This window comes from Aulostomus chinensis, chromosome 13, assembly GCF_037954235.1.
Source record: "Aulostomus chinensis isolate RoL2024-O1b breed Wild chromosome 13, RoL_Achi_v1.0, whole genome shotgun sequence".
NCBI lineage: Eukaryota > Metazoa > Chordata > Actinopteri > Syngnathiformes > Aulostomidae > Aulostomus > Aulostomus chinensis.
The window spans coordinates 19,061,064-19,087,120 of record NC_141332.1 but is presented as its reverse complement, the minus strand read 5'-3'; the positions used below and the strand labels follow the sequence as shown (position 1 = coordinate 19,087,120).

Below are 26,057 nucleotides of genomic sequence, written 5' to 3'. Positions count from 1 at the left end.
CAGTGACAGTGCAACGAGTCTGTATGTTTCCTGAAAGCTAAAAGCGGTGAATAATGAAGGACGGGTCATTGAGTGTTACATTCTCTGAGCTTATGAATAAAACTAAAGCCCTTTCATGCACAAAGCCATTTTTAGTTCACAAGCGGGTGTGAAAGCCAGCAAAGACCAAGGCAAAAAAAAAACCTTTCGTTTAGGTTATTCAAGCGTAGGGAATTTCAAGATTTCAATACAGATCATGAGAAACCCAAAACAAGTGTGACCTGTGTCAGCTGTTAAATGAACTCTGCCTCTTCGAACAGACGAGCTGATATACCAACTGGAACTATCTTACAGGGATTACATTCAAAGACAGGCACAGCAACAACCACGTCGCTGAAGGCTCAAACAATTCTGCTTGCCATTCGAATGTCTGCCAGTTTAGTCTGCATGAGGCAGCAGGGACTGGGGGGGGGGGGGGGGGGGGCACAACTGAAAGCTCTTCATAAAAATACAAATACACACTGAGAAACATGTAGTGGGTCCCAACTTGGCCCCTTGTTTTCAGTTTCAAGGCTGCCCAAAGCTGACCTGACCACCCTGACGCGGGGCACGAGTCGAAATCTAACTTAAAGCACAGTCACAAACACAAGAAAATAAATCTCCTCCATCACCGCTCCATCCTAAACACGGCTTCATTTGCCTAATACTGATTATATATACACACAATACAATAACACTTAAATATATGTAGAAATGTATTTTCATATATAAACAGCCACATTTTATATTATAAAAAATAAGTGAAATGCTTTTTTGTGTGTGTCTCATGTAGCAGCTAGTAATGTTGGAATTTTTTAGAAGTTAGTGGGAGAAATTCATGAAAGAGCCACACAGACCGATGACAGCCTGTAAGAGCCCGCAAAGCTTGTGGTGGAACCAGATTCCCGAAGATTTCTAGTCTTAGAAACGGCGAGGATCGCAAGTGAACAGGTAGCAGGAGACGCATATACTCACTCCAGAGGCAGCTAAGAATTAAAACACAGAGCTCTCCTGAGAATATATTACAGGTAAGAACAGATTCAAACTAATCTTGAACGAGAGATTGTTAGTAATCAGATTCTGTATGCGTAGCACTGCGATGACAAATAAATGAACCGTGAGTCCTTCAAAGCAGCCTTTTCATGAACAGTTGTGCTTGCGAGGCCATCTAGTGGCTCTGGAAGGAAACACACTCTGACTGAAGCTGAGTACATCTTGCAAAGGGCAGAGCTCTGAAGTAAAGCAGGAACACTTCATCCTCAGCAGTGAGCACGTGACAGGAGACTGTGCGTGTATGAGCTCCAGCACATGGAACTTAGAATATTCACACTTAGATACTGGAGGTTATGAAACAAAAACACGGTAAGGCCATATTGCTGGATGCTGCAAAGACCAGCCGGTCAAGTAAATTTAGATGAGTCACATGCAAAAACTGGGATGTGAACCCCCAACCCCCCCACCCCCACCCGAATGTACTGCTGTTCCCTCTGTTAGTCTTGGTATTAACCTTATAAGTTCACATGTGCATGGACCTGGAATATTCTCATACAAGAGAAACACACTAAAGGTGAGAATAATTACAATAACAAAGAAGCCACAAGTAATAAATTACAACAATGCAACCCCGACAAAGACAGAACTCTTAAAAAATATCATCAAAATTAGACACAACATAGAAAACAAAATCTGGAGAACTTGACACAAGAGGAAGAGGAAAGAGACCTGAAGCAAGTATGTTGAAGGAATATATGGAATTTCCCTGAAGCATTAACATTTTTTTTTCCTCATTATGTAGGGTGCAAATTTAGCACTTAGGGTGGTCTTTCCGCTTCAACTTGTGCTCCTCCCTCTGGAACATGTGGAGGAGGAAGAAGAGGAAGCTGATAGGAATTGGTAGGTTTTTTTTAGGTTTTTTTTTTTTTAGAGGAGCTCAGCTGGACAGGAACTTCAGGAGTGCAACAACAGTAGGAGGCTTCGGAGCAATGGCGGCAGCATCACATCTCTGTAGACACACATGAAGAAGAGTGTTGGGGTCCACTCTGAGGAAGACTACACACACATTCTGAATTAAAGAATAATGCCATACCTGACATGGCCTCTATGGGTTGATTGGAGGAATGCAGGGTGGTTACTGGTCCCTTGTCCTCAAAGGCTACCCTGGTGGCATCTGAGCCGTCACAGTTGATCAAGACCTGGTTACAGTCCTCTGCCTCGATGAGGGGGTGAGTCTTTGAGTGGACATTAACATCAATGAGTTCCTCAAAGCTCCACTGGTTGTTGGACTTACTGCTGAGGCCTGAGACCAGCCCCACCTTGGCAGAGTCCTGCTCATTCAGGAATTCAGAACCCTCCACGTGGCGGCCCTTTGGAAGTGGACTGCAGAGAAGTGGGTGAAGAGGTAGAACCTTAAGTCTTTATTTTCGCTGTCAATACAGCAACATTTGTCCTTTGAATTTCACCCATCCTCTTTGGAGAGGAGCCAAGGGCCCAACTCTACATCTTTTTTGGTCTCTTGGTCAGGACTGCAGACAGGACATTAACCTTACATACCAACTGCTTAAAGAAAGGAGGCGTGACAGCTGGAACTCGAACCAGAGACCTTAATGCTGTGAGACAAAAGTCTTGCTGATTTCTTCACAGTGACAGATGGAGAAGTACATGGTGACATTATGTACTGGTGGATAAGACTTGTACTAATCTGTATCTTCGTTATTGCAACCGAACCCCATGAAAACACCAACCAATGCATTTTCTTTCAGCCTGTCTGTGCTAATCAGGAGCAACATTGTGCATCGCTACCAGTTATATTGATAGGTAAGTGTTTAACGACATGTAAATTACGGGTTGTACAATTCTGAGAAAATACCTAATAGAGATATTTAATATCGATTATTTTGAATGATACTGGGAATGTTAATTTCTACATGATTCATTCACTCATTTAATTTAAAATGGTGTTTTGGCTCACTATCAGTCTAAAACAAACATTGTGCCTTCAGCCGATTTGAAAATTGTTGAATGTCATGCTGCAATTTCCATTCATTGCACATCTTCAGTGTGAAGAAGTGTGGGTTATAGTTGCTAAACAGTTGTGTAATGAGTAATGGGAACAGACATCAGGTGAAGAGAGTTATTATAATCAGTTTGGCCAGCAGAGGGCACTTGAACTGTCCTTCACAAGTAATAGTTGAGAAACAGTGATGAGAGCTGCAGGTAGGCAGGAATATGAGGTCGTACTGAGCGAGGCCGGGCTGATGTCGTCTTTGCAGCTTGACAGAACACAGTGATGCTACAAGCCCACTATTGAGAACTTTAGTTCCCAACACTGCTTTGATTTTGGTTAACATGGTCACACACACGCTGCCTCTTGGCCACATTCCCTTACATTTTTATGTTTTTTGTATGTTTATATTTTTGCAGGTGACGACTACACTACTGCTGGAGGATTCTACTTGTCTCCAGGTCTTTCTGTAGTGACAGCAACACCCCAGTATTCGTGGGTTTCAGCACCACCCTCATGTCTGAAGTCCTACCTTACAGCTTGGCTCTCATCTGTGCTTATGCCATTGCTATTCTCCTTGTCGTCTGTCTCTGGTTTTCCATTCAGACTACCGAGGGGCTCCTCACGCAGTCCCACCCCATCACCAGAGGACAGACCGCTCTCCTCTTTGTCAGCCTCCATGTCCAGGTCACTTGTCTGACCTGCACCATCAACTGAGGGAGAATCACATGACACAAACCATTGGCTGTATTTAAGTTCAGTCCTTCATGTAAAATATATGCAAACCAAAAAAGAAATAGGAAAATGTACTCGTTGTAACTAATTGAACTGAAACCTTTTGAACATGCCCAAGGTGATAAAACTTACAGTTGGCTTCGAAGTTGTCGTCATCGCCGTCCTCCTGCATGCATTTATCATCATCTCTCTACAGTCACACACACAAATATACAATGTTTTCACGACATAGATCGTAGAGGATTGTCCACAGACACATAGGCAGTATGAATGTGAACTCACCTTCAACTCGTCTCCTTTTCTAGTTCTTTTCATTATTTCTTCAATTCTCTGGGCGAATAAAAAAATGGAGCATAGTTAAATATTGTTTCTTTGACAACAGAGTAACAGTGAAAGCATTCTTGGTTTACGTTATCTGTTGCTTAAATATTTTTAAACTGGGTGTCTATCTTGATCAGGCCTATTGGGAAAAAAGACTTTCAAGTCAAGTATAAACTGTTAGAGGTTGAATACAGAAGCTAATATTAAAATCTTTTTTTTTTGGTTTGTTTTTTGTTTGTGTTTGGATCCATTTCAATAATTAACAAAAACTTTATCACTCAGGTTTGGCACTGGAGACACAACTTTTGCCTCTCTTCCTTTTTAATACCTTTTTCCTCTCCATGCGTTCCTGTTGGTTCTGCTGCATGATGCGATCGCGCTCCTGGCGGACGCGCTCTGCCTCCTCCAGGGCCTTGGCCTCAGCCTCCTCCCGTTCCCGCTGGAGCTCAGCCTGTTTCAGCGCCTCCTCTGCTGCCAGTCTTTCCCGATCTTCCTCCGCTCTACGAGCTTCCTCTTCTTCTTTAATCCTTCTCTCTTCTGCAAGCTTCTTCTCCTCCTCTATGCGTTTCAGTCGAGCCTCCTCCGCTATACGTGCTTCTTCTTCTTTTCTTAGCCTGAGGTGGAAACAACCAGCAGCACTTGGCATTTTATGGATTAGTTTTAAAAATGGATGTATTTGGAATACCTTCTAATTCAAAGACAAAATTTGTGATAATAATATATCAAACATCTTGTTATCTTATTTCCTGTTCACTGTGTCCATACTACTGTTATAAAAATGGCCTGGTTATACTTAACAACAAATGTATTTATAAACTCTTATGACTATGAGATCATCAGTGTTGATGGCACTTGCATTTCATCTACATCCCCAAATTATGACCAAAAGTCAAAAGTTCATCCCTCTAGCACAATAACAGCAGAACAAAAAGAACTAATTCATTGAGCTCACTTCTCCTCTTCCTCCCGCTGTAGCTTGAGTTGCTCCTCTTTCTCTTTCTGCTCTCGCATCAGTCTGCGGTTCTCTGCCAGGATCTTAGCTGCCTCAGCAGCTGAATTGGTGCCTACCATCCCCTTCGAGTCTGACAAGTGGAAAGAGACATTCAGAGGAAAAGCTTGTCACACATTTTCCACTGAAGTGCTGACCTCGGGCTACAGGCCCTTGTTGTTCAAGTTTCACATGATCATCCAAGTTGTATGAAACAACATAAAACATATAAATATGAGAGAGAAAGAGCCACAGAGCTGGAGAAGTCTGAAATAAATCAATCTTCATAATGCAAGAATAAAGACTAAAGCCTTCCACGCAGTATGCAGTTCAGTTTCATCTTACAAGGCATATTTCTCTCCAAGAGGGGGCAGCATCAATAAACCCGGATCTGTAACAGGATGTAACACCAGCTGGGAGTTAATAGGTCTCCTGCACCACTGAGATTTACTGCAAACTGAGCTGCAGCCACGTCAGTTTGCCACACACGCGCGCGCATAAGCTCACACACATGCTTGCTCACACACATGCTTGCACACACACATGCTTGCACACACACATGCTTGCACACACACATGCTTGCACACACACACGCTTGCACACACACACGCATGCGCACACACAAGCATGCTTGCACGCGAACAAACACACGCATGCATGCACACACACACACACACACACAAACAATTTTGTATATCTTCAGCCTCTTAAAAAACAAAACACAATCATCTTTAAACAACCTTGCAGCCTCACTATAGAGGATGTATTTTTATAATCCACAAAGTGCAGCTTTGAGCATCACTGATAATTGCGAGATTAAGACACTACATGAGAGCAGCTCATTTGTGCAGTGCCTGTTTAAAACATCTATTTGGAATGGGGTGACTGCTTGGCCTCCAGTAGCTACTTCTCACAGGTAAGTGGCAGCCGGTGATGTGAGGTACCATTCTTTTATAGACAGAGGAAATAAAATAACAGGCTGGGCACTCATTCTCAATCGTAAATGAAACTTCTTCAAACTTCTTCTTCAAACTGTTCATAATGGGCTCTTAAATTTTTCTTATTTTCTGACTTGGGATTTGAGAGGGCAAGTTTGTTCCAAAGATTCGTGCTTTGTCTGCAGGGGTGCTTCACAATCCCTACTGCCTTAGAGCATATGAGACAAATGGGTTTTGAACAACCCTGGGAAGTGTTTGCTCTGTTGAATCCACATTAAGTGAAACAGCAAGTGACTCTCTCCCAATAATATAACCAAACACCTCTCAGAGAGTCGCTTGCTGTTTTTTTGGGGGGGGGGGGGGGGGGGGGGGGTTTGTAAACACAGATTGATTTTTTTTTTTTGACATTATGGAAGAGAGATGGAGTAAAATAGGTCACAAGCAGAAAGAATGACAATGTTGAAAATAACAACCAGATAAGCTATTATTTTAAATACTCAATATATGTGGTTTTCTGCTGCTTAAATTGTATCATTTATGAGTCACTGATTCAAAGACACCCCCCCCCCTTTAGATATATTTTGGGCCCTATGAAATCTGACTGAACTGTTTCCAGATTCACTTTGATCTTGAGTCACTAACCAAAACTTGTGACTGCGGATGAGTGTTGGAATTTAAACGAACTGGAAAATTGAGAGTTTTGCCTTCAGCTTCTGCAATGCCTTGAAAATTTGAATTTCCCTGTTTCTTATAGACAGGGTGGGGGCACCTTAACCCTTTGGCAACATACTTCCCCCTACTGATTTTGAGTATGGAAAAGGAAGTCCTAGCTTGCGTGGACTGGTCACAAATCGTGGCTTGCACACATATTATTATGAAGTGCAGTAGGTGTATTTATAATGTGGAAAGATTGGTATCACTGAGATGTGCCCACCATCTTTCTCTTTGGTCTTGCTAGCATCAGAGGACTGTGATGGCCCAGTGTGGCCAAGACCCAGTTCCTTGGACTTGGAATCCCTCTTTCGCAAAGTAGGTGGCCCTGTTGGGGTGAGAGCTGGTTTCTGGATGGGTGGAGGTTTGGTGGCTCCTGTTTGGGGGGATGGGGGACGTTGTTTCATTGCACCAGGTGAGGGTGGGCGTGTCCTAGAACTTTGCCTATCATAACAAAAGCAGAATGAGAAATTGCATAAAATGTTAAAAATATATAGTGGAACATCATTCAAAATGTAAGTTTGGGGTCTTACTTAGCTGCTGGGGAGGGAGTCCTCTTTGGAGCTGGAATGGGGGCTGGAGACGGCGAGCGGTTGCGGGCCAGTGTAGTAGATGAAGAACGCTGCCCCCCAGGAGATGTTGACTGCTTGTCTTGCTTATTCTGTTGTTCCACAGAGTGGACAGTCTTAGTGAAGGAATTCCTGACAATCTCTTTATTCTGATTACATCATGAACTCAGAAGTTATTCACATGAACAAGAAAAGTAACATGGGACAAGAAACGGCAGATGTGTGCATAAGAAGAAAATCCCTAATTTTGGCAGAGCAATAAAATTGACCAGGTGCTAGTCATAAAAAAGTATATTTGGCAACCCATTTCATTTTTTTAATCAATCTAAGAGTACAACACCACATGCAATCAATTTCCTTGTAGACAATCTTCCGTTTTCTTCCTACAATGGTTGCAACAATGCAGCCATGGCACGCACATGACATGCTTTTTGAAGCACAACACAAAATTATTTCTTAGATGTGAAGAGTGTTTTTGGTTGATTATGAAAGTGGCCTATCATATTTGTGAAGCATTTTAGGATTTTCTTTTTGGTTTATTATGAAATCCTGGCATTAAAGAGTATTCGGTGACCCTTTTTGGGATTTTTTTATATATCTGTCCTAGAGAATAACAGCTTTCCAAACTGATTTACCTCAATTGGAAAGTCGCCCTTTGCTTGTTCATTTTGTCACACTGTAGTCCACCAATATAAAACCACAGGCACAGCACATCAATTTGTGTAATTAAGATCTTTGTCTCACATTTATTTGGTTAATTTATGAAGGGGATATTCTGACTGCCTTCATTTGAAAAGCAATGCAGGCAAACAGCTGCTGACGTAAACGATAAAATCTAAAGTGGCACGCACTACCTGAACGATAAGAATGAGGCAGTTAATTTCAACTATCTGCACACCTATCTGTGAATGTGGAAGAGAAGATACAATGAGATGGTAAGGAAAGTCAAAAGCCTTTAACATTAGGCCCCAAGGGCAGGGTGGAGTCTGCTTTGCATGGCCTAATCTGTCTATAGTCAGGCCATTGTGGATCACTTTGTCTCATGGGATGACAATGAGGCCTTTCACAGCCGCTGAGGGGGCTGACTGGCAGGTTACATGAGAGAGCCAGGCAGCGCAAGCCACCAAGTGGGAATGCTAGACTTAAGTTGTGCAGGAAGCAGGATACAATTTTTCTAATGTATGCGTTTGGAATTATGAGTGGTAAAGACTAAAGAACAGTCTTCCCGTTCTGCAATAGTGTGGTGAATAAGTGTCCAGGTAGTATAACCACTCACTTCACTGAGCAATGTCACTCTATCTTTATGTCTTTTTTGCATGAATTGTATTTCTTTAAAGACTATCCAAAAATAGGCACAAAACAATAAAATGCTTTTACTTTCAAGTAATATTTGTACTATTCACATTCATTAAATGACTTTTGATACCATAATATTTTTGTCAAGAGACATAACATACTAAGGTCTGACAGTCTCACATTCACTAAAATCTGCAGCGCAATATACGGTAGGTCCAATCCAGAGCCTTCCATGCACACAGACACAAGGCTACAACAGTATTACATCATCCTTCAGTCCACAATCACAACTATAAATAAGTTTTTAAATCAAATTCTCATTAATACATTAATTCTTTCAGCTCGTCAAGACAGAAAACTTTGTGACACAACTGAATCTCTCACTTGACATAATAATAGACCAACAGCATATTTGACACTTTCATAACATTTTCTTCCATTTACTCTGAGAACTATCAAAATACAAGTGAGCTACACACAATACTGTGCCTGAACATATCCTACAAACAGATATGCTGTTTTTGCTAACCAAACCATAGAGATAATGGACGTATAAACCAAACAGATGTCATGCTGAACAGAGTCTCCCACACAATACTGCACAAGGAAGTGCAGCTCAGGTATGTTATGACGTAATGAACAACTAAACCCACTGAGTGAAATTCTCTCATATTACATGTAAGACACTTGTTCTACAAAATCATACAAGTTCTGGTCATATGAACATCGTGGCCAAATATACAGCAAAGATAAAGAAAGTGCAGTTTCAGGAGACAGATATATGGAGGAAATACAGCCAATAAAATCTATCTTCAGTGAAAGATATCACTTCATTACACCACTGTATTTGTAAAAGTCTGACCAGGACTGTGAGTCAGCAGAGTAACAAGAGGTGCTCTCACCAGTGAAGGGTCGAGGGCTCCGTCAGCTGAGACAGAGGTGGTCATGCCGCCCTTCTGTCGGTCAATGCTGCGGCTGCGCACGGGTCCACGCATTGGGTGCAGGGGGCTGGCAGAGGCTGAGCGAGGACACAGGTGACACTCTGGTAAAGGATACAGTCATCGCAGCGCCAGGGTGCACAACCAATAGGAGGTGTGATAAGTGGCCGAGTTGGGCAGCAAAGCAGCAAAAAAGCAAAAAGAGCCGGAAATAAAGAGGGTGGAAGGAGATTCGGCAGAAAAGAGGAGAGAAAGAGACAAAGAGGAAGGGAGGGTAGATGATGATGGAAAAGGAAGTGTTTTTGTAAGGGGACAAGAGCACAAAAAAAACAAAACACAGCGTTTTGTTAGATTTAGCGATTGGGCAGCTTGATTCCAGCAGCTTAGATTGGACATAACCCTGACAGCCAACAGGCATGAATGCTTCTAGACATAACAACAAACCTGAACATCAAGCACTACATAGCACACAACACACACATCAAACAAAAGCTACCGCCATTACAAAAGAACATACACTGACACTGTACATACAGATGTATTAGTATTCTAATCTGTTTAAAATGTTGTTTGTTGCATTCAATTACTAAAACAAAAAAAGAGTAATATACAGTCTTTCAATCCTTGCCGCACTGATAGTAGTAAAGGTGCTGAATTAAACATGAAACAAGTTAATTTTAGATTTTGCAAAGCAGACTCAACTACTCTAAGGTATTACTTGCTCAAAATCAAATATAATTCAGTAACAAATTGAAAAAGTCAATGGGGGTTGCTGATGTTAGGCAGGCTTTTCATGTAGAAACTTTCACAAAAATGTATTTATCTGTATCTGAATTTAGTGTGAAACTATGTTGCATTTCAGCTGGATGGTGGGGTGGGGGAGACTTCTATGAAAGCCACAGGTGCACAACTTTCAACTTTGACTTTTCCTATACAAAAGTAAATCAAAACATTGATTAAAAGTCAAGTGATGCAATATTGTTTGTTGCTTTTTTCTTTTTCTTTTATCAAATCATCAAAATGGACAAATTAATAAAACAGAAGATGGTCTCCAAGATATTTGAGAGGGAGACTGGTCTCCCTTTTGAGCAGCCACTCCTGCTTCATCCAAAGATATTGAGCATTTTGGTGGCATTTTTTTTCTAATTAAAAAAAAAATTCTTCATAGTAATACCAACAAGTTACAAATTTATTTCATGCAGTTTGTGACCTGCGACTAAATTATGTGAAAGTTTCATTAAGTAAAGCCAACCTTGGATGTTGATGCTGAGCTGTTAAATAATGTCAGTTCTTAGTGACCAGCAGTCTGAGTATAAGTGCAGCTTGCAGTTAGTGACGAGAGAAAATAACGTTGTCCACTACTGGCTATGATCTTGCTGTGTCAGATTGAGGGATTAGTCACAATAATCCCGAGACCTTGAGAACTCTCCCTACCACAGCCTGGTCACAAACATGCTCTGCCATTCATTCTGATTCCATACTGAAGCCTCTACAGTGACTATGCAATGCACCCTGCCTTTAGCTACTGCTGCTAATGCATGTGTGTCATGTTGTTGCTTAGCAGAAGATCTATAGCTGCTAATGGGTTTGTAATGGCCAATGTCGATAAACACTCCTACCCAAAACCAAGACTCATTCTCAGTTACTGTTCAGATCAGTGGGAGAGTCAGTAGACTCTTTATGGGTTATTTATGGCAGAAGTCTTGGATGATATATATCTGAAATGTGAACTACCACAGATCATTTTCACCACAGCATTGCACAAAGAAAACAGTGAGCTAAAACTCTAACACGAGCAAGTCAGCTGGTGACACACAAACCTCCTTTAGAGGGCTACAGAGTACATTTCACTTCATAGTGTCAGCCAAGAATCTTGTCAATGTAGCCATACTGCATTTAAATAGAGGGACTCCAGGTTACCATGTTCTAAAAGTAAATGGCAGTAATCACTATTTCAGCATTGTATTGTGTCGCAACAAGAATGCACGCAATAGCACATCAGTCTCATTCTGACGTAACAAGAACCAACAAGTAAGCAGCTTAGAGCAAATCTCCCAGCATGGACTCTGAGGCTCCTCAGGTACAGAAATGCACCCAGCCAGGACTGCCCTGATCAGCTCAGCTCAACACACAACAGTCAATTGTGTCATTCAGAGAGTGCATGTGAGCTTGCTCCATTTGTGTGTCAATCTTTGCAGAGGAACTATGGTCTCACATGGGTGTACTTTACAGAAAATAATGATTGTTCTAAATATTAACATCAGTGTAATGCAATACAAGCTGATATTAAACACTGGAACTATGTACCAACGTCAGCAGTTCCAACACCAGCAAGAAACCACAACTGAAAGCTCAGGACTTGAGAGGTGACACTGAGAATTGCATTTCTGGTGATAAAATGAGGGTAAGTTGGGAGGACCAGGATCTGTGTCTAGTCATCCTTCCTCTCTGACAGGATCTCCTACAAGGAGGTTACCTGGAGCATCGGTTCCTTCAGCAGAAAGGGCGGCAGCACTCTTGCTCCTAGCTAGTGAGGCCAGGGTGGGTGTGAGCAGCCGACTAAGGACACCTCCATCCACAGTGCTGGCCGGTGGCCTGCGAGCTACACGACCGAAAAATCACCCGAAAAATGGTAAAGAAGAAAAAAAAGGCCAAGAGAGAAAAAGGTGGGCAAGAGTGGGGGATGACAAGACAAAACAAAGGAGAGGAGGGGGAAGGGGAGGGCAATGAGGTTTAGAAAGGTCACCATGTGATTTAACCAATAGAAGAGAATCAACAATAAGAACCAAAGGTTATGTCTCAATAATCTTGCATGGGGCCATTTTTTTTTTTTAACCATTTTACCTTTCCATCACATTCAGTAAAATGAGGACAGCAAGTAAAGGACACCATGGAAGAGCACTGAGACAGACCAATGACTGATTGACTAGAAATCAAAGTAGGGACTGAGGTCAAATCAATGGTTCCTTGAGGCAGAGGGAGGTGTGCTGATGGGGAAAAACAAACCATTAGTGAACTTTGAAGATAGTAGAAGAATACTACTGGGTAGAAAGAGGAGTGTAACAGAGCAAAGACTGTGACAAGACAAGCAGCCTTCAGCCCCTGCTGTGTAAATGTTCTGGTGCCAAATTTGAGTCAGTGAACTCAAATTAATTCTTATTTCACAGCAGAAACATGGAGCGCTTGCTTGTATGAAGATGAAGATTTGATAGTCCCTGATTGCGGCCATTGTTGATACCTGCGCTACAAAGTAGAAAATATACAGCAGGAATATTAAGTGTTAAGGGAGTGATTTTTTTCCATGTCCCTAAATACTTGCTGATTGCAGTCACACTTGCTTTTGAAGTAATTTACATAGCTGACATCTGTTGCAGACACTCTTGTATTTTGTTTAACATCTTTTAAATGCCAGCTCCATAGAACATGGCAGCATGCTTGCTGCTCTGAATCGGGAGATACGAACCCTTGATTAAAGCGATAGCAATGAGGAAAGAGGTGTGTGGGAGGTTTTGGGCTAAATAACCTGGAAAATATTGTACTTTCAGATGAGCAGCTGTGTTGTGTTATCATCCAGGAGAAACACACACATATGGGACAAGAACATTTTCAAAATTTATCACCACGACGAGGCAGACAAGTCTACAAAACAAACAGAGGCATTGGTGGTTAGTCACAATATACAGAATGCGGCGATTTCTCATGGTCTTTTCTGTGCTCTTGGGGGGCTACGGCGACAAACACCACACTGAAGCACAAGACCATTAGCTTAAATCCAGCTAGGACGATGTCATCTGGGAGGGAGAGAAAACAATCTACACTTTGTGACTAAAACATTACAGTGTGTTAGTGAAGACAAACAAGTAAACCATTTCCACAATGATGCTTGTGAAACAAAGAGGCAGGGATAAGAAATAAACAGTCAGTACAGGCTCTGGTGTGGAGAGCAAAGGGTATAAGGCACGCACGGAGGTAGCAGCGTTCAGAAAAAAATCACAGACAGGAACGCATAAAGAAGATTAGCAGCTGTCAAAAGGAACATTCAGCAGTAACTGAGACTTTTGGGTGACAGACATCAAGGATGGAAAGAGAGATTGTAAAGCTCAATGATGCAGAGCTGAATCTCAGAAAAATATTTTGTTAAGGACTCAGAAAACCTGACTGGATTTGAATAAGCAAGCTGTTAACATCAGGGCAGCATGCCTGTTATTAAAAGTGTAGCTTAAAAATGGTAGATAGCAGCATGAAAAAACAATGGTTCATGCTAGCCACCTTGATCATCTGTAGTCCCCTTATCAGCCTTTGCAGGGGTCTGTGCTCTGCCCACACTGACTTGAGTAAGTGATGAACTTCTCTTCTTCCCCGATGCGCCTACAGACATGAGAAGGGAGTTATAGCCAACCAGGTACATGGAGGAGGTCAATTAGGAATCCCCAGAGAAACTTAGCCATTTGCATGTACTTGTTTGGCTGAATGTGATTAACTGGTTTCACAGCTGCCTCCAACCTGGGACTCCACAACTACAGTCAGATGGGAGCAATACACGCGTTGTGTCTATCTAATCCACACATACTCTGACCCGTGTTGGTCCATCAATGGCTTTGGTTACAGGGACAGCAAAGAATACGACAAATGACCCTACTCCAAATGAGAAAATATTGCTATGAAGGTGTTCACGTAAGCTTCTCATAAAAAATTCAATTACTCCTCCTGCATCCATGCTACAGAGAAGAGTCTGAGTCTGACATCCATCTGTTTCTCTCATGTTGTAACTGAGGTACATTTAGTAGTGTTTTCTTGCTAATAATGCAAAACACTAACAGCAGTAAATGTCAGAAAAAATATGAAAAAGTTCCAGAGGAACTTCATTGGGCAATTAGGTTGACAAGGCACCTGAATAATGTAGGCAAAAATCAAGAGAATTTTAAGTCTTAATCTGATTATTGTTTACTCCAACTGTGACATTATTTTGATTAAGATGGTTTCAAAGTGCTGATGACATACCAGTCATATTCAGAGTATTGTCTTAATTTGGTCAATAGTAAAATACTGTTAAGTAGGAAAACATCACCATCACAGGATGTGCTGCCTGTTAGCACCACAGAAGTGGGAAATAGCTTTCATGTAGACATGAAATGTCCCCAGAGGGAGAAAACTACATTTATTGATTAATTGATTGTATTTTCTCGCACACAACAATGAGTGGGTGATTTGCCTACAACACTGAAACCGCTGAGCTAGCCTTTGTGGACTGATTTTTTTTTTTTTTTTTAAATGGAGGCTAAAGTATTTCTGGAGAAATGGCCAGTGGAATGGAATCCCCTGTTGGTCTTTTAATTCTTAGCTGTTTAAACCTAAACCTTTTCAAAGCCAGCTTGCTCAGTGGTTGTCACAGCTATGGCAGAGCTGAAAAGGTCAAATGTTTTTACTATCATCTATATTTGTGTCCCAAATCATGAAATGTACTTTTTTATTTGTTTTTCCTGAACAGTCAATATAAATGAGATTTTTTTCACCTCAATAATCACAAAAGAGAGAATATTACAAGCAAGTTTTTTTAAATATTTGAATACAGTACATTGTTCCAAATTATGTAATTACTATTAGTCTGAAAATCATTTTTCTTTGACATCACTTGCCAGGTGTGCCTTCATACTTCTCCAGAGACACCAGAGGCTTCAAATACCCTTTTTTTTATCTCCAGCCTTAAAAATATTAATTTGTATGAAAACTGATTTTATAAATAAAACACAGATCTTTTAACAGTTAGATGATTGAATTTCAAATTTCCATAAATATCTGTTTGTCTTTAACAACAGATTGCAAATTATGACTTGCTCACCAATGTGGGAAAAACCACCTCTGTAGGTTTCCCTTTAATAGACGTCATGAGGAAAACTAATTAACAACATTATCTGTCTAACATGGATACTGGAGGAGAAATGAAAATGAATGGAAAATCTAAAAGCTTAATGTTAACCAAACTGAAATGCTCTTGATGCATAATAATGAGGGACACAGTCTAGTGGTTTGGTGATCATGTTGTAATTCAAGTGTAGTGTGGGATGGAGGGGGGTCTTTCTGCACCTGTCTGCTCCACCTGAAGCTTTTTGCCATCTTCCTTAGTGGTTTGAGAAGCAGTGCCATTGCTAGGCAACCGGTTACAAGATGAACTCCTTGGCTTAATCCCTAAGGGAAAACGATGACACACTCACAATGGTCAATTTAAAAGGCACTGTAAAAATGGTACCAAACTCTCCCACCTCTTTGAACTCATTAATAGGCCTAGAAGAGAAAATGGTTGCAAAATTATTGAATAAAGTGAGCAACACAGCAAAAATCAGCAATGTCACAGAAGAGAAATGGCACTGTAACCTACAGAAGCTGTGGAGAAATGTGAATCATGATTGTGTTGATTATTTTTCCCAGTGGAAGACAAACTCCCATCATGTCAATCACAATAAGCTTGAGTCATGCTAGTTCATCATTGGCTGGTACAAGAGACAGAAAGCTAAGGTATTTATTACCAGTCCAGTTTGCTCCAGTAAGCTTGTGTGCAAAACCCTGGATATGAAGAGCACAGGGGTCAGAGTTCATGCTAGGCTTACAGCTGATAGAGAGGGTGGCTTTGTTCCAGGTCATTTACAGTTCAGTTGACTGGAAGATTTCAGAATATCAATCATTATGACAACATTTACCTTGGTGATGAGCACTAAATTAGAACTCTGGAGTGCAAAGGTGTAGGGGTACAGCAGAGGGGGTGGGGGGAAGACAGGGAGAGGGGAAAAGACAGGGAGGGGGGCGGGGCAAGGCAGGAGACTTACTTTTGTCAGGAGATTTGACGAGGGTGGCAGAGGAAGAGGATAGGCGTTTACTGATGGCAGCCTCTGACGGCTGTTTCAAGTTGGTGGTGGACGTGGAGCGCTTGTCCACTGGTAGGGAGGAGGAAAGACAGACAAGGGAGGCAGGGTTTACACTGGAGGCTAGCCAATGGGGAAGGGTAATTAGGCACACAAAGTGGGAGTAGAGGGTTTGCAAGACTCCAAGGGTAATATTTGATGGTTTCTCTTAAAAAAAACTTTTGAATGCCCTGATATGTTAAGTATATATTGATCTAATGTGCTACTTATCAAGGGAAAATGTATAAATGCTCATTTTGCAAAACACATTGCATAATGTGCTTAATGTATGCTGTGCATAAGAATGTGCATTTTTATCAAACCATAACATCACTGTGGTTTCACAGCCAGGCATGGTGGTTGGTTAGTAAACAGCAGATCCTGTCTGACCATTCCAGAGAAGAGCATCCGCAGCATCACATGGTGATCTGTGCCTGAGAATCCTGATGTAATATTATTAGTTTAGTGTGACATTCTACTGGGCTTCCATGCGAAGTTGCCCATGAGACCTGGAAGTGCCCGAAAATGTGAGTGAGTGTTACATTTCCAGCAAGTCTGAAGCACATTGAGAACAGAAGCCACATACAAGTAACTGTGTTAGACTACAGAAGAGGGTGTGTGTGTTTGGGGTGGGGGGGGGGTGCTGGCAGGAGGAATGGAAGGTGACCAGTCTATCTATAGTACCAGTGCCAGTCCATGCGGTGCTGCTACATTGGTGGGCAAATTATAAACAAACAACACCTTGTCGACTCCTTGGTGGCTTTTCTGGCGAGGCAGGGGAGATTACTATAGTTACTGGAGATGAGGCGCTGACATCAGAGTCTCCTGTGGGGAAAGAAACCTCTGAGGCTGGAGCGATACAACACATGTAGATGAGGCACGTCCCAGAAGAGAGAATCCTGGCTGGTACCCATCAGCCTTTGACACAGTGTCTTACGTGATACATACACTAGAATTCTGGCACTCAAATAAGACTTTCAGTAGGGTTGGGTGACATTATCCTCTCATGGTTACTCACTGACAGATGATCCAATAGCCTGAGGCCAGCAGGAGTTCCTTGATTTTTTTGGAACCTTAACACTTCACTTTTAAGCACTGTTCTCTTGATTTAAACATGTATTGTATGTTTTAAGTTTGCTTTGCATTTCTAGGAGCAAATAAAATAAATCAGATTATTGTCAATGAGATATGGTTGAAAAAACATTTGTTAAATATTTTTTATATCCGTATAATTACTCTCATAATAGTTGTATAATTGTTTACATAACCACTGATACAAATTAGTAAATCATCCCTTCAACCTTTGATAGAGATACTAGTTAATGCAACAATAATTTAAAAAGGCACACCGTATGAGGCACTGTGATTCATTGTCAAACAGCAGATATGTTGCACAGAGCAGTCATGTGATGTTTCATGCATGTAGAGAGAGTATCACAAACTGCAGTTGTAACTGTCATAAAAATGTAATCCTTCGGATTACAGAAAATTAACAGAATTTGTGAGCTTGTTTTACTGCATATCAAAACTGGATTTAAATAATTCCTGGCAGCTACCAGCCATCGAGCAGATTGAGGGGAGTTCTCCACTTTTACAGTCACGGAATTTGCATCATAGTTCTGTGTTTCCAGATGTTGCTTTGCATTCATAATTCTCTAATACCCCACTAGCTGCTATAAATGTTGAATTAAAAGTGCTGCACCTGAAAAGTATTTCAGTAGATTCGATGAAGTCCTAGCTGCCCGCTACTTTTGGTGTTAGCTGTCAGTACATTAGGGAAGGGAAAGAACAGCCTGCTACGACAATGACAGGACTCTCACCCGTTCGTCCATCAGAGTCCGTCGACAATCCTCCCCAAGACCATCTCTTCTGTCTCTGCTCAACTCGTTGACTACGCTCAAGAGTCCGTCGCATCACTGCCTCGTAGTGCTCCTACAGCACAACAGAGGAAGAGGGGGGGGAGATTAAAGCACAGAGAGGACCGGAAAGCCTGATAATAATAATCCTTTGTGATACATTACAATAATTTCAAAACATACTTATTGCAACTGTTGCAGGGCTGAATGTTTGATCGGTCCAAAACATTTTAAAGTTTGAGTATTGGTTGGATATTGTAATTGTTTTTTCTACAATTATCTTTCTAAAATGATCAGTATTTCTATTCCATATTTGAATTGTATGTGAATATGTAGAGGACATATTGATTTAAACACGTGTTTCAACGTAAATATTGAATATTAATCAAGTTTTAGTCACAAGAATGAGACCAAGTAACATCCTGAAAGTCACATGATCCTGTTGCCATCAGTGCTGCAGCTACCTTTTCCTCTTCCTGTTTCTGCTTCCTTTTCTCCTCCACAGCCAATCGTTTCTGCTCCTCCTTCTTTCGCTGCTCCCCAACCTTCTTCAGACGTTCCTCCATCTGACGCTCCACCTGCAGCTTGGCTTTACGCTCCCGCTCCATGATCTGAGACTCACGTAAAGCTGACAACATATACAATATGTCCGTGAGTGCAAGTGGAAGAAAAGCTCACAAGTCCCGTAAGAGCCGACCTAAAATAAATCAATCAATAAGACTGATTCGTATCCACCTTATTTAAAATCAATTGTAAAGCTAATGAGATATCAAACAGTGCTAATGAAAACTTGCTACAACATAAAGATCTTTTGTGTTCAATGGATGAATTCAATCCCAAAGAGATGAAACAGAACTTTCCCCTACCCTGTTGCCTCTCTGCTTCCTCTCGTCTTTCTTTAGCTACTCGCAGTCGGTCGTCTACTCTAAGTGAGGCACCGTCAATGACTGCAAACACATACAAATTGGTTACAAGCGGTTCACATGTGCAGCAATGCATATAAAGAGAACAAGGGAGGCTAACAATAGTACACTGTTATAGTGGCTTTGCATCAACCTGGCAGATGTGTTCATGGGACTGTCATTAATGAGCTTTGTCAACTGTTACATTGACAAGATGATGACTAAGTGTTTACCTGCATTAAGCCACACTAAGAGGGCAGTTGGGGTGGAGTGGCACTGGCGGATTGTGTTGCATCAAATGGTTCAGATTTATGCAGGCAAAATAGCAGGGCTAATGCAGTATGTGTGAGAATCTGCTTTTGTGTCAAGGTGTGGTGTCAATTACCTGGCCTACACCCCTGAGGTTTTGCTGGTAGTGTGTTTGTTGTAGGTCCTGGACTGTTCCCTGTTAGGCTGCGCCGTTCTTCGGCTTGGGCCTGTGCGGCTGCAGCTGTACAGAGGAAACACACAGACACGGACAGTTTACAAATACAGAATTTAGCTCAGATTATGTAATCTCTGACCAAGCAGGGATGAAACTGCTTGGGTACAACAAGCCAATCAAATTTTAATCAGCCGTTTTGCTCTGTGCTTTGTCTGCTCTGCATAGGAATGCAAGAGCTGGAGAGATCCAACTGATGTGAAGCTACAGAACAATCCAGCCATTCAACCATCTGACATAACCCCCCGGTCATGGTCCAACCTGTGGCCTGCTATACACTGATGTCTGTGACAAATTTAGGGCTATATTCAACTCAGAATTCTCTGGGTGGACACAAATTTGGCTGTTCAATACAATCAATAAAAGACAGCTGCATAAGAGAGAAGATATTTGTGTTCTCCCAGTGCTCTCCCTCTCTCTCTCTCTGAATGAGGATAAATACAACCAGTAACCAGTCCTCTTTACATCTCTACACTTTCACACTGCAATTTATGATGAAATGTAAGGAAAAATTCTGTTGTTGATGCCCCTAATCACAGCTTATTCAGAATAACACAGTGCTGCAACAGACCTTAGATATGCATCATAAACACAAGGTGGGTCAGGTGACTAATGAAGCTGTGAGCGGACCACAGTTCTGTAGACCAGCTCTGATGTTCCCATTCCCATAAAAAACCTTAAACTAATAGTTTAGTTCATAAAAAGCCTGAGCAATAATTATTCCTTTCATGTTTTTTTTTATTTTTATTTTACTTTCTGTGAGCCATCTGCAACGCCTATGCTGCTGATCGACCACAGGGACCATTGTAATAACTGCAAGCTAAACATCACTAATATGCAAACTGCAAGGTGTATGAAATAGTGGCTAATGCAAGGTTTAGGGAGCTTCTCAATCTAGAATCTCAGTCTATTTCTGACTGATGATGGTAATCCTCAACACTTAAGAGAGAGTCCCAGATAAACTGAAAAATGAGAAACTGTGGGCCAACCTTTTTCGAGTTGCGCCTACATTCAGAGGCCCAGGGATTACAGTCCGTAACTACTAGTTATCTCCCCTCTGAACTCTTCCATGTAGCAGCAGCTCAGGCTTGTCACCTTATTATGTTTGTTCTTGTTCATACTGCCACCAAATCATCCATCCATTTTCTACCTCTGATCCTGTTAAGGGTGGTGGTGGTGGGCTGGAGCCTATCCCAGCAGCCTTTGGTCGAGAGGAGGGGTTCCCCCTGGACAGGTCACCAGTCCATCACAAGGCCAACACATATAGACAGACAACCATTCCCACTCACAGTCACACAGTTTAGGGTATCCAATTAACCTGGTCCCCTCTTGATGACTTTGGACGGTGGAAGGAAGCCGGAGTACCGGAGAGAACCCACTCAGGCACAGGGAGAACATGACAACTCTACACAGAAAGATCCCTTGCCCAAGCCAGGGCTCGAACCCGGAACCTTCTTGCTGTGAGGCGACAGTACTAACCACTAACCACCCCACAGACATCTCTCCACTGCTAAATCCACTTGAATAATATTTTATTACCAGAGAATCAGTAAAGAACTGATGTTATAAACTGTATTTGCAGTGAGCTCTCCTGCTTCTATTTGGGATTTCACCTCTTTAGAAATGTGATTTAAGTTTCACTCAAGAGAAAGTGTGACTACACAACATCCTTTATGTTCTTCTTATCACCCAACTGCAGATTGCACACATGAAACTGCAAAGTCAATAATGAACTCTGAAGGAACAACACTTGTCAGAAAAATCAGAGCAATGAGATAAAGGGGGGCATGAAGGAAGGAAACAGGGAGGACTTGATCAAGCTCAATAAACCTTCGTATTACTCTTTTCGCTGGTCTCTTTTCTTCTGGTCAGACTGTTTTCAGCACTACTGAAGTGCTGACAAACAGGAAAATTAAATCTTCATTCATGTGATCTTCATTTTACTGCCACTTCTGATCTCTCAAAACCTCCATCTTTGTCAATATTTCTAGTCTGCTCTTCTTGTCTTGAGCAAACCAAACATTTCAACTGATTCAGATTAAACAAATCCCACCTGCCGCAACTCTCAATTTTGTTATAAAGCTATAGGATTAGCACTCAATTGCTAACTCCTCACTTTATACAAGACAAGGACATTTTTCCTCAAAACCTGGAGTGCTTGTGTCAGCAAACTGAATTGGTGGTCTCTGTTCTTTCAGATGACCATGAAGAGTGCAGACAAGAGCGAGACCATTGTGTCTGGGTAGGACTTAAAAATCTATGTTTCAAAGTAATCTATATGACTATGTATAATATCAGAGGTATGTTACTTGAGCTGATGAACTACCCCAGCACCCTTCAGCTTTATAAAGCTGAATAGCAAGTTTAAGCTCATTTTGTTGCTGTTCAGCACAACTTTGACTGAGAAAGCTCTGAAACCATTGGTTAAAAACTGCAAACAGAATAGGACTAGCTGCTGAGAATAGTAAGAATTACTGCCCAAAGAACCAGATATTTCCCTCACCTCAGTTTATAGCTAACTGACCAAATATAGTTTCAGTCTTATCACTGACTTCAGTGACAAGGCAGGTATTAGACCTAACTGATGATTGCATCGTTGAGGGAAGTAAAAGCAGACAGGAAGGCAAAGAGGCTGAGGGGTAACAGCTGTTACAGAGCAGGACCACTTATGTGTAATAACCAGCTGTTATATCAAGCTGAAGAATCCTTTCAGTGATTCTATGAAAAGTCAAGTGAATTTCAGGGAGAAACAAATGTAGAGGACAAAGGAACGATTTAAGAAACCTTGTCTTCTGTCATGATACGAACTAAACAAAGTACAAACAGACGGACAAACAACGGACAGAGACAAACCCAGCAGACTTCCGTTTCACACAAACGCATGTGATGATTCAAGTGCTTTGAGTAAATTAGGGACGAGATCTTGTTTTCCCAACAAACCTCAAGAGAGCCAGGTGTGCTCATAGAAATGAAAAGAGCCAATCAGAGGAGAAGCCTCTCATCACTCCATCACTATGGAGATTTGCACAAATTAACATACATCTACTCAGTGCGGTGGCTGCTGCTGCTGCATCAACCATCAACAGCCTGACCAGCAGAGCAGTCAGTCTGGTGAAAGAGATGGTACTTGCTTAGCTTAATTTGACAAAATATAATAATAATTAAAATCATATAATTAAATATTTAGCTGGTGGCAAGCATATGACATTTCCACCTCATCATCAGATTTAACATGACCCAATTTATTTTAAATCATTTAAAATTAATAGATTAGTTCACTAATGTGTGCCAATCGCAATACAGCAACATGCTTAATACTTACTTATATAGATATATATGAACTACAATGCCAAGCCTTCAAGCAGAAGATGCTGAAAAACAAAGGAAAAACCTGCTGAGTGCAGTGTAAAAATCTTTTTGATTAAATGTGGTCCAGCCGTGGCGTCAGGCTACTAGCTTATTATAGCAGCAGTTAAGGGACCACCAAGCCGACCAGTCATGACCCCACTCTGCAGGCAAAACAGACAAACACTGGACAGGAAGCAGGCCAGCCAGCATTACACCATGACACTTCTGCTCCGATGCTAACACTGATCAAATGCTAGTTCTCCAAATAAGCAAGGTCGAAAGACGTCATATTGGTAGTCTGTCCCACAGCCCTGTTGACTAACATTAAGACACATATGGCTTGAAAAAAATAAAATAAAATCTGACATCAGGTCTTTTCTGTCGCTTCCTCCATCTGCAGACTGCACTGCGCCCTGAGGCAAAGAACAAATCACTAGCTTGGTGCACAGGAAGTGTCTGCTCTGCCTATTACGAGCAGAGACAAGAGCACACCAAATATACAGGAATTATCATCTCCACACAAAAACTCATGATTAACTGAACCACCAATAAATTCATTTTTTGGTTAATTTGCTCCAAAGCAGTAGAATGAGTCTGTGTATAATTAAAACACGAGCACTCCTGGCCAACTACAGCTCAGTGAGCGACTGCTGGCTTAACATTATGGCTCCAAAGATAACACTGCTGATGCATGCTCTTACACGTGCACACACATGCACACATTAACACACCAAATCTTCTATGGGATTACACTAGACCTTGTCATGCAAAGGTAAGCCTTTGCAATACAAGCAGGACGACACATCCCAGAGAGTCTGCTGTTCAGGCTGACCGCAATTGCACAATGGCAAAAGTTAAAATCAAAGTTTGTGAAAATGTAAGAAACATGCTCTGCTGATATCTGTACATTACACAGATGCATCTTTGGCCTGTGCATTATGTGCCTAAGGTACTATAATTGACTATAGATAATCACTGATATCAAACATCTTATGTTGTGTGAAATACTCTAGCTTTATCTCCCATCTATAGAAAAGGCAAGCAGGGAACTTGCATAGTCTTTGAACATAAAAAAGACAATATCAATCCAAAGTCAATTGAAACAAACTGCACTGATGAGAGACCATTAACAGCCTAACCTTGGTTCCAGCATATACAAATTAATGTGTTTTGCTATTCAAATGGTGCCTCTGTCTGAGTGTACACACTGATACTCTTAACACAAGGCATCAGGTAATTTCAAAAGTTGCACTAAATCAGAGGTGGAAGAGTAAAACAAAGTGGAGAGAACCTTAAAAAAAGTACACAATGAAAATAAGCCGACTCTAATTCCTCCTTTGGTTTTCAGAAATATTTCTCATGCTTTTATGGGCCAAGTTCAGGATAGCCTTGCAGTGGTGTGATCTCCCTTCATTATGACAGGGTACATTTTCTTCTAGCTCGCATTCTTGTGGAAATGACCATGCACATGAGCTAGATTCCTGACATTATTTTGTTATTGTCAGTCGGACTCAATGCAGAGCAAATTTCAACATTTTGTGGTTAGAAATTCTCAGGACACCATTCTATTCCACATAACACCAGGATTCCAATATTTTACATCACGCTAAACTTTGTGGGTATTTTCATAAAACCACAAAATTGGGTGGATGAAAATACCAGATTGAAATAAATACTCAATGGAAAAGTCAAAGGAAACAGGAAGAAGATCAGCACTAAATAGAGTCCAGTTGTTGCCAGGAGTAACACATACCTACACCCACACTGGGTATGCAGAAAACTCCCTCTTTACCCTAAAACACTGAAAAATACTGTCAGCCCTACTGCAGCTCCAGTCAAAACAAACTGTGCATTCATGGCTGTGGATGCAGACACAGTTGTCTTCCATGTCTAAAAGAGGTCAGCTGAGGCACGGATGAAAAGCACTGATAAAAACGCTGCTGCTGCAGTTTGAATTTTCGCAAAAAAAGCGTTTGCTAATCAAAACTATTTGTGAAATGGTGTTACAATAATGAAAAAAAAGCATTGCATTAAGATATTCAATGACGTGCAGCTCTTATCAGACCTTCATGTCTGATAGTCCAGTTTTATCTGAAATCCAGGTCAGACATTGTGATAGTTAGCCTCCAGAGATAATGGAGGGGGTTATGCCATATGTCAACGAATTACACAGAATTCAGTAATGGATACAACGACAACGAACAGGAGCAGGAAGCAATGAAAGTGCTGATGCAAAGTCTCCGCTGAGACTACAGGAATAAGTTCTACTAGGCATCATCAACTCTTCCAAGCACATGATCGCTTTTAACACCGTTCAAGAGATGAGCTAACATACATACTGAGGTGTGTCACTTACAACGCAGTTTGCTTCAAGTCAATTACATATACACAAATGTATATAGTTTGATAGTCCTTTCTTAGATATTATTATTTAAAAAGTAAGAAATAAAAAATAAAGTGGCAAAGCAAAAGCATCGTTCGACGTGCTTCCAAGGCTTCAGAGAGATAAACGTCGTGATATGTCAACCGGCTTTGGGCTACAAACGTTATCGATACAACTTTAGCTAACATTAGCTACAAGTAATTTTCCCTTATTGTGCTAACCCGCTACATTTAGCTTTCCCTGGAGTTTGTCGCTACAGCTCTCAGCTAGCTAAGTGCTGTAATTTATTTCATTCAATGTGAGAGTATAAGGAGCAGATAGTCCGCGTCCATTGTCAATAGCGAGCTAACGTTACTAGCCAGGCAAGCTGGCCGCGTTACCACACGTTCAAATAACCCGGTTAGCGACCAGCAAACTGATAAAGAGTTACCACAAGGCGAATCACAACTTGTTAAAAAAATAACCATGACAGCTAAGTAATTATCTTACCCATTTGTGCTCGCAAGCCCTTGAGAGTATTTGCGCCCTCCGCCATTTCTATAAGTTTTCCTTCTCTGTTTTTTTTTTTTTTTTTTTTTTTTCTAAAACAGGGGCGCGTAGCACATCGCAGCCGGTAGGACTCGGACACCGCGGGGACGTGGACATCAAAGAGCAATGAGGGGCCGAGATGCTTCAC

The 26,057-nt window shown here is 41.4% G+C and overlaps 1 protein-coding gene across 14 annotated transcripts; it reads right to left on the bottom strand.

Annotated features, from left to right (window-relative positions):
* Positions 1-1,879: 1,879 nt before the first annotated feature.
* Positions 1,880-26,028, bottom strand: map7d3 (MAP7 domain containing 3). Of its 14 annotated transcripts, XM_086221906.1 has the most exons (21): positions 25,871-26,028; positions 19,555-19,659; positions 19,134-19,214; positions 18,732-18,895; positions 18,232-18,343; positions 17,153-17,236; positions 16,337-16,444; positions 15,600-15,701; positions 13,785-13,883; positions 11,992-12,117; positions 9,480-9,619; positions 7,246-7,373; positions 6,936-7,156; positions 5,028-5,157; positions 4,404-4,689; positions 4,037-4,084; positions 3,887-3,944; positions 3,552-3,732; positions 2,331-2,394; positions 2,105-2,246; positions 1,880-2,020 (listed from the first exon to the last, which is right to left on the bottom strand). In XM_086221906.1, exons 1-21 carry the CDS (start codon positions 25,914-25,916, stop codon positions 2,013-2,015), a joined length of 2,433 nt encoding a protein of 810 aa, XP_086078032.1. In that variant the 5' UTR covers positions 25,917-26,028; the 3' UTR covers positions 1,880-2,012. The 14 variants fall into 14 exon arrangements, with proteins under 14 accessions (XP_086078032.1, XP_086078029.1, XP_086078030.1 ...); XM_086221903.1 differs by having other exon boundaries at positions 2,105-2,394; XM_086221904.1 differs by having other exon boundaries at positions 2,105-2,394; positions 9,480-9,595.
* Between the last annotated feature and the right edge of the window lie 29 nt (positions 26,029-26,057).

Coding starts and splice junctions, on each gene's coding strand:
- map7d3 (XM_086221903.1), bottom strand. CDS start 25,916: ATGGCGGAGGGCGCAAATACTCTCAAGGGCTTGCGAGCACAAATGG. Junction 13,884..15,599: donor GCTTCAGGTGGAGCAGACAG/GTGCAGAAAGAC, acceptor TCATGTCTGTAG/GCGCATCGGGGAAGAAGAGA. Junction 2,395..3,551: donor GATGAGAGCCAAGCTGTAAG/GTAGGACTTCAG, acceptor ACTTCTCTGCAG/TCCACTTCCAAAGGGCCGCC.